This window comes from Populus trichocarpa, chromosome 19 (assembly GCF_000002775.5).
Source record: "Populus trichocarpa isolate Nisqually-1 chromosome 19, P.trichocarpa_v4.1, whole genome shotgun sequence".
Classification (NCBI taxonomy): domain Eukaryota; kingdom Viridiplantae; phylum Streptophyta; class Magnoliopsida; order Malpighiales; family Salicaceae; genus Populus; species Populus trichocarpa.
The window spans coordinates 8,302,610-8,317,299 of NC_037303.2; the positions used below are offsets into that span (position 1 = coordinate 8,302,610).

The 14,690-nt window shown below is 33.6% G+C and overlaps 1 protein-coding gene across 1 annotated transcript; it reads left to right on the forward strand.

Moving 5' to 3' along the window:
• The first annotated feature begins 4,100 nt into the window (after positions 1 to 4,100).
• LOC7469845 (bark storage protein A) lies at positions 4,101 to 5,894 on the forward strand. Its single transcript, XM_002325348.4, has 6 exons — positions 4,101 to 4,450; positions 4,627 to 4,694; positions 4,804 to 4,959; positions 5,050 to 5,232; positions 5,316 to 5,504; positions 5,601 to 5,894. The coding sequence occupies exons 1-6, from the start codon at positions 4,198 to 4,200 to the stop codon at positions 5,769 to 5,771; spliced, it is 1,020 nt and encodes a 339-aa protein (XP_002325384.1). The 5' UTR covers positions 4,101 to 4,197; the 3' UTR covers positions 5,772 to 5,894.
• The last annotated feature ends 8,796 nt before the right edge of the window (positions 5,895 to 14,690 follow it).

Here is a 14,690-nt window from a genome sequence, read left to right on the forward strand (position 1 = left end):
TTAGACAAATAATAACTAACACATGTTTTGACTTGTTAGAAACACAAATAGACACATAGAAAGTCTAAAAACCAAAAAGCCATAACTTCATGTACCAAACTCCAATTCATATATGGTTAGCTAATTTAAAACCACTAAACTCTTTCGGATTTTCAACTTGGATATGGTTAGTTTATTGATATGACAAGGTAATAGCCTATGATTTTCACACCCTGTAGGCCTCATATTGACCTTTAGTGGTTGATCAATGAGTAGTTGAAGACCCTTTGTGACCAATTAGTTAGTAAACCTACTCATACACATAATAATTATAACCTACCTTTAAGGTACTTCTCATATAATGTCATTGAGCAAACCTGACATGAACTTAGTCTTAAATTTTATGAACTTGGGTGACAAGATGGTTGCTATATATGAATATACTCTATCTTAGTTTTAGCAAGAGTCCAAGTCATTGCAGCAAGCAAGGAGGATTGCAAAAGACCCAACACCAACAAGTTGCCAACTATAAATAACATAAATTACATCATTAACAAGATAGATAAACTAATCCAACATTGGAATGATTTGAGTACACTAGATTAGATAAAGTTCCTAAAGAATGATGAATAATGTATGTCTTAAAAACACTTGTACAAAAACCAAAAATTAAAGCTTTGGTTCATTTTAGGATCCTTTTTTATATATGTATTTCTTTTATAGACAGTGATATGATGCCTACAATAGAGGAATACTAGAGGTTGATGTAGTTCTTAAAACCAGAGCACTTAGTGTATTTCTATCAAAGACTAGATAAAGCCTTAAGAGAATTGGATAAATTATTGAAGGTGGAGCAAACAGGGAGATTTCAAGAAAAGAATAATGTTGGATGAAAACAACTGAATGTGCTTGAAGAGTTACTTAAATAGAAACCTAAAAATCTAAACACTAAATTAGACATGGTCTAGATACTAGCCTTGGGCTATATACTAGCCTTGGGCATCTTCAGATATAAGTTCCTTTGATGTTTGTTCAAAATCATGTTTTTATTTGTTAACCTATCTAAGGTTTAAGAAAAGTTCTCTTTGGTAAGGAGATCTTTGTCTCATCAGATTAACACCTAGTCATTCTAGAGCCTATAAAGGTATGTCTAAGGTTTAAGAAAAGTATTTATTAGTAAAGAGATTCTTATCTTATCAGGTTAAAACCTCACTATCCTAAAGTCCAAGACATAAAATAAAGGGGGGATTTTATCTGAAATTTTGGTCAAATCCTAATGGATAATCGCAAACTTGTTATGATACCTATTAATTAATGTTTTTTATTTTTCAAAGTATAATGAAAATACAATTTTTATTTTTTCGTATAAAATATGCATGAAAATTTTAGAATCTAGTAGTATGCACACCAAATAAAACATATTTTTTTTGTATTGTTGAAATGAGGAAAATTTTTAAGAGATTTTTGGAATTTTTGAAAATTTTGGCGAAAAGCGGTTATTCTTAATACCGGGTTAGTATCTTATAATATAAGTCTACAACTTCGATATTAAGTTAAATCCTTGAAAGGAAACATATTTTTGTATTTATAAAATAAAGATTTATTTGTTTTTGAAAAAAAAATGAGATTTTTGGAGAAAAATCAGGTATTTTTAATACCAAGTTCGTATCTTATAGTATAATTCTACGGTCTGATATTGGGTAAAATTGCTAGAAAAACACGCGAGGGGGTCACAAATAATTTCAAAATGGTCCTTGGATTTTTTAGATTTTTTTATAGATTTTTTAAGGGTCTTTTTGGCTAGACACACAAATATAGACAAATTAAAATTAAAGGAAAAACATTTATGGCGTGTTTACCAATTGCGCCCTTAGCCTAAAATCATAGGCATAAAAAATTTATTAAGGTCGTGTTTGACAAACACCCTCTAAGGAGCTAAACAAGGTCTTATTTTTTTAAGGTAAAACAGGGCGGGCCAAATATGCCCTTAAGTTTGGGTTTGGGCTTGAGGCCCAAGTCCATGTATGGGGTTGGACTCAGGCCCAACCCAACTCATTTTGTTGGGCCGACAAACGATCCAGCTAACCTCTTTTTTTTTTTTCCAGAAGTTGGCTTAGGTCCAGCCTGTGTTACATGGTCACTGGCCTAACCCAGTGACCATGTTAACTTTTAATTTGCTATAAAATATAAATTATTCATATTTTGCATGCGAAAAACAAAAAACTTGCAAAATTCACGACAAGGAAAAAGAAGAAGAATTATATGGTTGTATCGTTGAAGAACATTTTTGAAATAAAATATATTATGATATAAAATTAGATGAAATAACTTAATAGAATTAAGACAATTGAAGAAATATTATATTAAAATATGATAAACGCATTTAAAAAAAATAAAGATATATTAATTCTTTTTTCAATTATATGTGATTTATTCTTGCATTTAGATAAGCCGATTTAATTCGTCGAGCTATCAATCAGACTCAATAACTTAAAATTATGGCACCAACCAACATGAATTATGATTATACGATCTCATTGACTTGTTCTATGCTGCGAGTCGGGTTAAATTTTTCTTGAACATAAAAAAAATATTCAAATATTTCTAATATGTTTTTTAGTGAAAAAAAATTTAAATCGTATGGCCAACCAGACAAGTAATTCAGACAATCTGTAAAAGCATAGTTTAACTCAAAAGAATTTTCAAGATGACATTTTTTTAATATTAAAATAGCAACATATTGGATTGACTTGAGTCAACCCGAGTTATGAGACTATGATAACCTCATAGAAAACAAATTATAAAACTTAATTTCTAATCAACTCAATGTTGAAGGATGAAATTGAAAAAAAAAAACATTTAAAAAAAGGACCTAAACAAGTGACCTGAGTTAACTTATCAAACCTGCGACTCGGGTCATTAGACCGAGAGAACCCCATAGAAAAAAAAATCAAAATAAATTACGAAATTCAATTCCCAATCAGTCCATTGTTGAAGAATGAGACTAAAAAATCGATTAAAAATGAACATAAAATATGACCCAAGTCATGAGACTGAGATAGCTTCATAGAAAAAAAAAAGACCTGATTTAACAAGGATTAACTTGTCAAGTTCACAACTCTGGTCATGAGATTGAGATAACCCTATAAAAAATAAATTATGAAGCTCAATTTCAAATCGATCATGTCGGATCTAATATTGAACGATGAATTTGTAAAATAAATAATAATAAAAAAATAAGTCAAGTCAATATGGGTTAACCTGTTAAACACTACTTTCGGGTCATAAGGTCAGAATAACATCATAAAAATCAAATCAAAATAAATTATGAAACCTAATTATCAATCAAACACATATTAAATGATAAAATTGGAAAAAAAAAGTCAATTAAAAAAAGAAAAAAAAAACCAACTAAAATAACCTGTCAAACCCGCAACCTAAGTCATGAGACGAGGACAACCCAGTAAAAACAAAACTCAATATTGAAGGACATGAGACCGAAATAATCTCTTAGAAAGAAAATAAAAAAAAATGACTTGATTTAACTAGGGTTAAAATACTAAAACATGTGACCCTATCTTGAGACTAAGATATCCATATAGAAACAAATCAAAACAAATTATAAAACTCAATTTCCAATCGACCCAATATTTAATGATAAAATTAAAAAATAATTCAATTAAAAAAACATAAAAAATAACACGAGTCAACTCGGATTAACCTGTTTAATACTATATATTCTCGGGTTATGAAATCGGAATAACCTAATAGAAAGCAAATAAAAAAAATTATGAAGCTTAATTCCTAATTAACTCAATACAAAAGATAAAATTAAAAAAAAAAGAGTTCAATAAAAAAAGATAAAATCTAGCCAACAATGTTAACTCACCAAACCCACAATCAATGTCATAAAAATAAAATAATCTAATAAAAAATAAATATAATATTAAAAGATAAAATTAAAAACATTGATCAAAAAATTCAAATAAAAAAATTATCACAAATACTTTTCCCATATATTTTAAATAATTATTAATAATAATTAAGCTGTGCATTGCCATTTCGCAGTGATGGGAGGGTATATTGGAATCTCAGTTTCTATAAAGCCCCATGAAAACGCTCCACAACACACAAAGCAATAACATTAATTAGCTCTAAATTGTCCCTCTCCTCATTTCAACACTACGTGCTTGGCTTTCGCTTTCTCCAGGGGAATCAATGGCCTTGGCTGGATTGCCAAGTAAAATGTTGGCAGTTGAATTGGCTGTGATGGTGCTTGTGCTACTGGCCATGGCACAGCAGTCCATGCAGCTGAGCTTGAGACGCCCTTTACCTGAGGTTGCCAAGAAAATCAATGGCAATACAGTGTCTTATTTAGGCATTGTTGTGAGTTCCTCTGCCAGCGAAGACGCTCTTCTTAATTCTGGTTTCTTTGTTCCCAGCACACATGTACCTTACATTGACCTCGTCGGTAAATCCTTTTTTGAATCTTAATTATGAGTTGTAACAATGGACACTCTTAGTTAATTAATTAATTAAATTAGGGTGGGTTATCCTTAATTAAATATAATAATAAGCAATATATATATATATATTGATCAGCTTGATATTGCAATAATTTTAACTTTCTGGTTTTTGATTAATTAGGAAGAAGATTCAACATTGGAAAGATTAAGGACGTTCATGTCGTAGTTGTTGACGTAGGGGGTGAAATTGTAAGAACCCTTCTCTCTCTTCTTAATATCACCGTTTAAGTGCATACATAATTAACGTTAACTCTTGTTTTTAATTAATTAACGATTTTTAATGCTGTTTGCGTATTAGCCAAATGTAGTTCTAGGCACCCAAGTTCTGTTCGATTTACTTAGCATCCGAGGAATCATTCATTTTGGGAGTGCTGGAAGTGTCAGCGATTCGTTGCGTCTTGGTGATGTTGCTGTGCCAGAGTCTGTTGCCTTCACAGGAAATTGGGAATGGAAGGTACAGTTAAACTAGTTCAAATCATGCAAAACTTTATTTTGTGCGACTACAACTGACGTTTTGTGATTTATGCGTGTATTTTTGGCGCAGAGCAACGCGTCAACGAGAGGGAAACTCAAATTCGGAGACTTCAATCTTCCACAGAAAGGAGTCAATTCCTTGGGAAGCGCAGATTTTCAGAAAGTAAAACTGTATACTTCCGGGAACCCATCACAGAACCTGTTGTGGCTTCCCGTCGATTCAAACTGGCTTGCGGTTGCCTCTGAGCTGCAGGTAGCCACTGATTCGATACTTCTCCGTACTCTATTACCAAAATTCTATATTTACTGTTAATTAATCTGTTTGATTGCATGCAGGGTTTGAAGTTGCAAGAGTGTGTAAATGAGATAACCGAGACGAATTGCTTAGAGAACACGCCGGAAATCGTCTTCGGAGGAAGGGGCTCCTCTGCCGATATATACCTTAAGAATGCAGCATATGGCGAATTCCTTGCCAATAGATTCAATGCCACATTTGTGGATACATCGAGTGCTGCTGTTGCTTTGGTAAGGGAAAAGGGAAAGAGAGAGAAGCTTCCAGTTGATTTTAGGATTCGTCACAATTTGGTAACTAATGGTTCGTGCTTTGATTTGCATTTGCAGGCTTCTTTGACAAATGAAGTGCCTTATATCTTGTTCCGTGCTATTTCGAATTCGGTAATTCAAGGAACATCAGGCCCCAACTCTCACTATTTGGCCACCGCCAACTCTGTCAAAGTTGCAGTCAAGTTCATTGAGTTGATTGGTAAACCGAACTGGGTGTTCAAGTACTGAAATCAACTAGTATGCCCTTTCCTCAATAAGGTCATGGTGAAAGCTTTATTATGCTCTATGTCCATGTCATGTACTCAATAATGAAGTGTAATGAGGAGGGTATTCTCTGTCTTTAACGTTGAATTTGGTGTAGAAATCATGCAATTTCCGTTGGATAATCGAAAGAACTACATCTCCGGTTGCCAGGATTGAACAAAGAACAATGATAAATAAATAAAAACATAAAAAAATATTAAAAAAAAAACAGAGATAACAACATTCAAACGCGTATACACAACGCTAAAGACAGAGCCTTGAAGCGGTGACTTAAGCGACTTGCTCGTGTGTGTGTGTGCACGCTTTTGTTTCCCAAATACTTAGACCATTCACTGCTCCTCTAATGATCAACACAATGCCGTGCAATATCATCGCTAACTTTCTAAACCTGGTCCTTCTCGTTTTTATTGTGTGTGTTATAACCAACAAAAAAAAAAAAAAAAACTAAGTCACGAGGGGTTTTCACTGTGCAATGTGCTCTCCCCGGCAAATTATTGTAGCTTGGAATAGATTGTTTTTTTAAAAAATTAATTTTATCACCGAATTTTTTTTAAAAGTTGAGTTGTTTTGAGGTGAAATTAGTACCTAAATACTTGTTTTTTTTAATAAAGTATTGAATTGAAAGATATAGAACCAAAATAAAAAAGACGAGAAAAATAAATAGCTACATCAAATTTCATTTGAAAATACTTGTTTTTTTTAATAAAGTATTGAATTGAAAGACATAGAACCAAAATAAAAAAGACGAGAAAAATAAATAGCTACATCAAATTTTATTTGAAAAGTTTAGTTTAGTCTCTCATCTTTTTAATCAATAGGTTATGCTTTTAATTGTCAGAAATTCAATTTTGATAATAAACTTTATTTTTCATATTTTTCAGCATCTCTTTTTGTAATAGGAGAGAGACAAACTCACTAGATTATGGTGTAGAGAGAGAAAGTAGTTGTTTACACTTATACCTACCACCAAAATGGTCAATTTTCGTATCAACAAGTTTTATTTGGTGAGAAGAGTTTCATCTAGATGTTGTTTTTCATTCTCCTTACTTGAGGAGGTAGATCTGGTTATGAGAAGATTTTTGGGTTCGAGTTTTTAAGCTATTTTTCGGGTTGTTGGAGACTATAAATTGGTTTATCAAGGTGTTTTATGTGTTTTTTTATGTATTTTGGGTCAAAAATTAATTCAAAATGAGTTTTTTAGCAAAAAAACTAAAACCCTGTTTTTTCAACATCCCTCTACCAAATTCTACAAACAGCAAACAACATGTTGTCCGCTCCTTTAAAAAATAAAAAAAATATAAAATCAAGCCTAAGAGTGCGGCCTGGGATGGAAAGCCTACTTGCGTAGGCGTTTTTTTAGAAGGACGTTTGGCAACCAGACCTACGTATTTGGTCTTCTTTTTGCTTTTTTTTAAATAGTTATTTTATATTTAGATCAAAAATAATTTTTTTAAAAAAAATTAAACCCAATTGAATCCATAATCCATGTTGAAGGTTTGACAAGTTAATCCACAACGTCTAAGGCAATCCAATATTTTATCGTTTGAATATTAAAAAAAGAAGAATATGTCTGATTGATTTTTTTGTTAGGCATTTGGTTTATTTTGAATTTGTTTTCATAATGTATTTCTTCTTTTTTGTGGGATTTCTTTTTTTAGATTTTACCTTTACATAATTTTCATGGTGTAGTTAAGCTGGGAAACTTGAGTTAATCAAACATGTTGTCATCTCATTTTTTTTTAAGAAAAAAAAAAAGCAATGTTGAAATTTTTTTAAAGCATTTTTTTTATTTTGAATTGGTCTTTATGATATATTTCATTTTGATTTTTTTATGGATTAATTGGTTTTAATTTGCTTTTTATATAATTTTTTATTTTTTTATTTTTTTTTAAATCCAGGCCACATTATTATCAGTCGTCCACCTTTTCAAATTATATGATACTAAAAAAAAAAATCCCGTAAGCTTCACATGTTTTTATGTTTCAAAAAAATTTAGTCCGACTTATAGTGAAGTGTTCGTCAAAAGACTGGTAAATATCTACGTTTAATGGTATTTGTGCTTGAATTGTACCATCCTTTTCTGTTGGAAATTAGGTTAAGGGAAAATATTTTGAAATTAATGAACCTACAATAAAAAATTGTTTCTTCATCTCCATTGAAGCTCGTTTTTTAGCATGTTTGCTTAGATGCTAAACTAGTTTAGCAGTTCTCGTGATTTCCATTCAGGAATTGTTGTTGTTGGAAAGTTTTTTTAATTAACATGATTTTAAAAAATTACGGTGAATGAAAAATTAATCTTAAAAAATCTTTAGTTTTTTTTATATTTAATTCTTGATTTATGGTGGCAAATAATTGTGAAAATTAATTCTTATTAATTTAACATTGTAACTTCAAAAATTCACTATAAAAAAAAAGGGTGAAGGAAGAGTTTTCAACTTGAATTTATCAAATTTTTACATACCTTTTCTCACCTCATATTTAATATTTTCTTTTCATTTTAAGCTTTGGCTTTCCTCCTAAATCCAGAACTTAAATTCATCTTGTTAAGACACATTCTTTGGTTTAAATACTTTATTAGAAGTGCATCTAAGTTAAGGTGGTGTTGTTGGAATCTTGAGAGAAATTTTGCAAACATCATAGTTACACAAGTAAGGAGTAATAAAACTTTAAGGACAGATGATTCTTCTTTGACAATGACAAATTTTCATTACTTTAAAGTACTTCATTTTAATTTGAACATAGATATTTTTTATTACTAGTATACATGCTAGAACTCTGAATTAATATCAACTACAACTTTGATTATATGTTTACTATGCATGCTAGAATTTTATTATTATTCTTATGTTGAAAGCATGTTTGTCATTATTATGTTTTTTTATATTTATACTTTTAAAAATGTATAAACTCTAAGTTTTTGTCGGACATCTTTTATTCACATGTTTATTTGTTTTTTAACGATATTAAATCATGCTTGTATAAACCGAGTATGAAAATACATAATATATAAGATAATTTTAAAATCAACATGATAATTAGGAAAATCCATGTACTCATAATTGAAATTTTTTAAATTAAATTCTAATTGTAATTTTATGACAATCATGCAAATAAATTTGATCTTTGATTTGGCGATTGTCCTAATTTGTGTTCTATATTGTATAAAATGAGTGTTTATGGAATCTTTTTTCATATACAAATTTTATGAGTTTTAATATAATTGAAGGATAGATTTTCTTATATATATATAGGTCGATTCAAACATAAAAAAATGCCCCATCATTAGTTCCATTAGTTTAATGGAAAGAAAGGAAGAATTGAAACTTTAACCGAAGACCAGGAGCACTACCAGATTTAACAGTTTTACAGGCAGAATTTTTTTGTCAGCGTAAAACACATATTCCGTCGGTAATTAATTCCGTCGGTAATTAATTTACCAACGAAATTACCAACGGACATGCTCCGTCGGTGAATCTTTCATCGGTAATTTTTTGTCCGTCGGTAAATCCGTTAGTAATAAAAAAATATTATTATCGATGGATTTACTGACGGAAAAGATGCGTCGGTAATTCCGTCGGTAATTATTTAAAAACATTTTAAAAAATTCATTTTATAAAATTATAAAATAATTAAATTAACATAAATCAACACTCTATAATATATACTCAAAATGCTTGGAAAAACAAATAAGAAAATCAACTCAAACAAATTTGCAACAAATAAATAAAACGAAAAAATAAATTCAACTAAACAAATTCATATGAAAAAAATGAAGTTACAATTGCTAAAAATTTAAAATCCTATAAATAAATCAACTCAAAATTGATCTCATATGAAAAAAAAATCTCACAACAACATTTATACAATTATTAAGAACAAAAACAATTAAAAATAAAATAAAATCATGAAAAAGAAGAAAAAAGAAAAATCTTACCTTAATGTAGTTGCAAGTGAAGCTAAGGAGAGAGAAAAAATTTCGTAAAGCATATTAATTAAAAAAAAAAACTTAGAGGATAAAAGAAGAAAGAAGAAGACATGCCCAAGCATGGAGGAAAAGAGAAGAAGATGAGAAGAGAAAAGAAGAGAAAGAAATAGATATTGATGTTTTTTACATATGGTGAAGAAGAAGAAGAAGAAGTAGAAGAATAATAATAAGAAATGAGTCTGTCTCTTGTGAAATAAGGGGATTCAGGCTTTTTATTGAGGCGTGTTAGCTACGGATTTACCGACGGATAATTGAATATGAATATTTTTTAATTATTCTGTCGGTAATTCCATCGGTAATATTTAATTTAAATTTTTAATTTCGTAAAAAGTTTTCAGAAACCGCCAACAATTACCGACGATTTTTCAATCCGTCGGTGATTCCGTCTGTAATATTTAAATGAAAATTTTAAATTAATTTAATTTTTTTAGAAAACCGCCAAATAACACCGATGACTTTTTAATCCGTCGGTGATTTTGTCCGTAAAGAACAAAAATTAACAGTGCAATTGGAAAGTGAACAGTTCTGGAGCTCTCTGGAAAATACCGACGGAATTTTCCGTTGGTGATTCCCTTTGTAAATGACATGAGGAACAATATTCACAGTTTATTCCGTCGGTAATTTCGTAAGTAAAAATGACACGTCATCATTTTTTTGTTGCTTTGTTTTAATTTTTTTCCCCATAGTAATTCCCTCGGTATATACCGAGAGAATATTTCCGTCGGTAAAATCCCTCGGAAATTTACGGATGTAAATATTCCCTCAGTATTTTTCGTTTGTATTTATCAATTTTCTGGTAGTGGAGGATAAATGATGGTGTGGTGGAAATGGAAGAACCTCGGAGGGGAAAATTACATTAACCCCTTGGTTATTGTGCTTGCTTGGTTAGTGATAAGCCACGCAGATCAACCAGAGCCATTAGGCCAAATTCCAAGTATGTATGATGAAGTGAACGTAATTGCATATGGCATACGGGAAGATATCAGACGTGAAATAATAGTTGCATGTGCCATGCAGCAATAGTTGAACGTGAACAGTATTTACATGGACATGCAGATATACAGAAGAGATAAAGAGTGTGTTGAGGAGGAGCGGTTTTAATACAAGACTGGGTCTTGTACAGTTGCGATTTATCAGTTGCTTTTATTTCAATTTATTATAGTTGTTGTGATTAATATTCAGTACGTGTTATTTTCAGTTTGTACGTGGGTAAACTCACATCGTGAGTTACCAACTTTTCCTTAATTTTAGAGTTATCTGTATCGGCTTTGCTTATTTAAAGCAGCTAAGAATTATGAAGAGGCAGAAAAATTTGATATTAAAATAATTATGGTCCTTTCTCACCCGAAGAGAAACAAACAGTTCTCAGCAAATACTTGTTAAATATTTGTTGAACTTATCATTGGTATCAGAGCTTGTAGAAGATCTTATGGGCACTAATAAGGAACGCATTGAGCAGTTAGAAGATGGGCTGCACCGAATGGAGCAGGGCATGGCTGATAGGTTGCAACATCTGGAGGACACGCTTAACCGACTTTCTGATGTATTGCTTGCAAATCAAGAGCCTTCAAACCAGGGCAACCAACAACGTGAAGGTCAAGATGGGGGACGACTAATTGTCTCATCCAAGATAACACGACTTGAGTTTCCTAGATTTTTAGGAGATGATCCCACTGAGTGGTTTAATCGTGTGAATCAGTTTTTTGCATTTCAAAATAATCCAGAACTTCAGAAGGTCGCCCTGGCTTCTTACCACTTGGAAGCGGATGCCAACCAGTGGTGGCAATGGGTTCACCGGTTGAATGAAGAAGAAGGACGAGTTTTATCATGGACAAACTTTGAAGACGAACTTTGGGCGCGTTTTGGTCCTTCAGAATGTGAGGATTTTGATGAGGCCCTTTCAAGAATAAGGCAAGGAGGTTCACTAAGATATTACCAACGCGAATTTGAGCGCCTAGGCAACCGAGTACGCGGATGGACGCAAAGGGCTCTTGTAGGTACATTTATGGTGGCTTAAAAACTGAAATTTCAGATGGAATACGCATGTTTAAGCCACAAACGTTGAAAGAGGCCATCAGTCTAGCCCGAATGAAGGATGATCAACTTAGCAGACAGAGGAGGTTCAGCAGACCAGCACCATCACCACCAATGAGATCTACGATTTCCCCTCCTAGTTTCAATCGAGATGCCCCAACGGTTCCTGCCACTCCTATTCGGCGCCTCACTTGGGAGGAAATGCAGAGAAGACGAGCTCAGAATTTATGTTTTAATTGCAATGATCAATTTACTGCAGGACATAAATGTCGCGAGCCTCGCATCTTAATGTTGGAAGGGTACGATGGCACTAACACTCTGTTATGTGATAATGAAGGTGAAGACCAACCACTTCAGGAGATTGTTGAGACAATCACCGAACCAGAAATTACACTATATGCGTTGACAAGATGGGCTGCACCCAAGACCATGTGCATCACTACAAGGATAGGGTCAAGTGATGTCATCGCACTAATCGACAATGGCTCAACCCATAACTTTATTAGTGAAAGATTGGCCAATGCATTACGAATACCAGTGGTGCCTACCGCATCCTTTACAGTGCGGGTTGCAAATGGCGAAAAATTGAAATGCCAGGGACGTTTTGAAGAGGTCGGAGTGGACCTGCAAGGCACCCATTTTTCATTAACTCTTTATTCTCTTCCACTTACAGGGTTGGATCTAGTGCTGGGCATCCAATGGTTAGAAATGCTAGGTTCTGTGGTTTGCAACTGGAAACAGTTAACCATGGAATTTCAGTGGAAAAACCAACTCAGGCAGTTACGTGGAATGGGCGATGAAGGCATACAAATTGCGTCTATCACTAAATTAACCAAAGCAATTCACCAGAACCCTGCCATTTTTGCAATATGTCTACAGATCAGTACTGCGGAGCCACACATCTAGACAACTCATCCTGATATGGAGGCCATTTTGCATGAGTTTGCAGATATTCTAAAGGAACCAGCAGGTCTACCACCTACCAGAGGGGTTGATCACTGCATTTCTCTCAAAGACGGCACCGAACCTATTAATGTTAGGCCTTATCGTTATGCATATTATCAAAAGGAAGAAATTGAGAAGCAAGTTCAAGAAATGTTGAATTCCAGCCTTATCAAACCAAGTACCAGTCCTTTTTCATCACCTGTACTGTTGGTAAAGAAAAAAGATGGAACATGGCGTTTTTGCATAGATTACAGGGCCCTCAATGCTACAACCGTGAAGGACCGCTTCCCTATTCCTACAGTTGATGATATGTTAGACGAGCTCTATGGTGCTTCATATTTCACCAAGCTTGATCTTCAAGCTGGATATCATCAGGTACGGGTTAATCCTATGGATATTCCAAAAACTGCTTTCCGCACTCACAATGGGCACTATGAATATTTGGTTATGCCCTTTGGGTTGTGTAATGCACTCTCAACATTTCAAGCTATCATGAATTCAATATTTCAACCTCATCTTCAAAAATTTATATTGGTTTTCTTCGATGATATATTAGTCTATAGTCCTACGTGGGACATGCATTTAATGCATGTAAGGCAGACTTTTGAAATCTTACAGCAACATCAATTCTTTGTCAAGGCTAGTAAATGTGTTTTTGGTCAACAAGAGCTAGAGTACTTAGGGCACATAATCACCAATCATGGCGTGAAGGTAGATGAAAATAAAATTTCAGCAATGGTGGCATGGCCACGACCTACTAATATTTCAGAGCTTCGTGGGTTTTTAGGGTTAACAGGTTATTACAGGAAGTTTGTCAAAAATTATAGCATTGTGGCGCGGGCTCTCAACAATCTCCTTAAAAAGGGCCAATTTGGGTGGAATGAGGAAGTTGAAACTGCCTTCCTCACACTCAAACAAGCAATGACAACGACACCAACGTTAGCAATGCCCAATTTCAAAGATGTCTTAACTGTAGAAGTCGATGCCTCAGGTGATGGTATTGGCGCCATATTAACCCAGCAAGGCAAACCAATTGCATTTATGAGTAAAGCACTCGGAGTGGCAAAGAAATCTTGGTCTACTTATCCTAAAGAGATGCTGGCCATTCTTGAAGCTATACGATTGTGGCGTCCATATCTATTAGGCCGCAAGTTCTATATTCAGACGGATCAACGCAGTCTAAAATTTTTGCTAGAGCAACGTATCACCACACCAGAGCAGCAAAAATGGGTAGCCAAACTCTTGGGCTATGACTATGAGATCACATGCCGGCCTGGACGAGAAAATGTTGCAGCCGATGCTCTCTCTCGTAAACAAGGTAGTCATGTTCTTCAACATCTTTTGGTTTCTCAGGTTACTTTGTGGGAAGAAATTAAACAGGCGGTAAAGACAGATTTATATATACAATCAATGAGTCAGATAGCCGCGGATCAGTTACACAGCCACTTTGTATGGCGAAATGGTTTGCTTCGTTACAAGGAACGGGTCATCATTCCTGCCGACCCTACTCTACGTGCAAAGCTGCTGCACGAAATGCATGATACCAAAGTTGGTGGCCACTCTGGGGTTCTGTGCACATACAAGAAATTGGGGCAACAATTCTATTGGCCAGGAATGCGTAAATCGGTCCAAGAATATATCAAGAATTGTGTGGTATGCCAGAAAACCAAATTAGATACATTGGCACCCGTAGGTCTCCTCCAACCATTGCCCATCCCTTGACAGGTGTGGGAGGACATTACACTTGATTTCATCGAGCGTTTACCCGCTTCTCAGGGCCAGGATACCATCATGGTTGTTGTCGATAGGCTCAGCAAATCAGCTAATTTCCTGCCCTTAAAACATCCTTTTACAGCTAAAAGTGTTGCAGAGAAATTTGTGGAAGGTGTTATTAAGCTACATGGCATACCAAGGTCCAT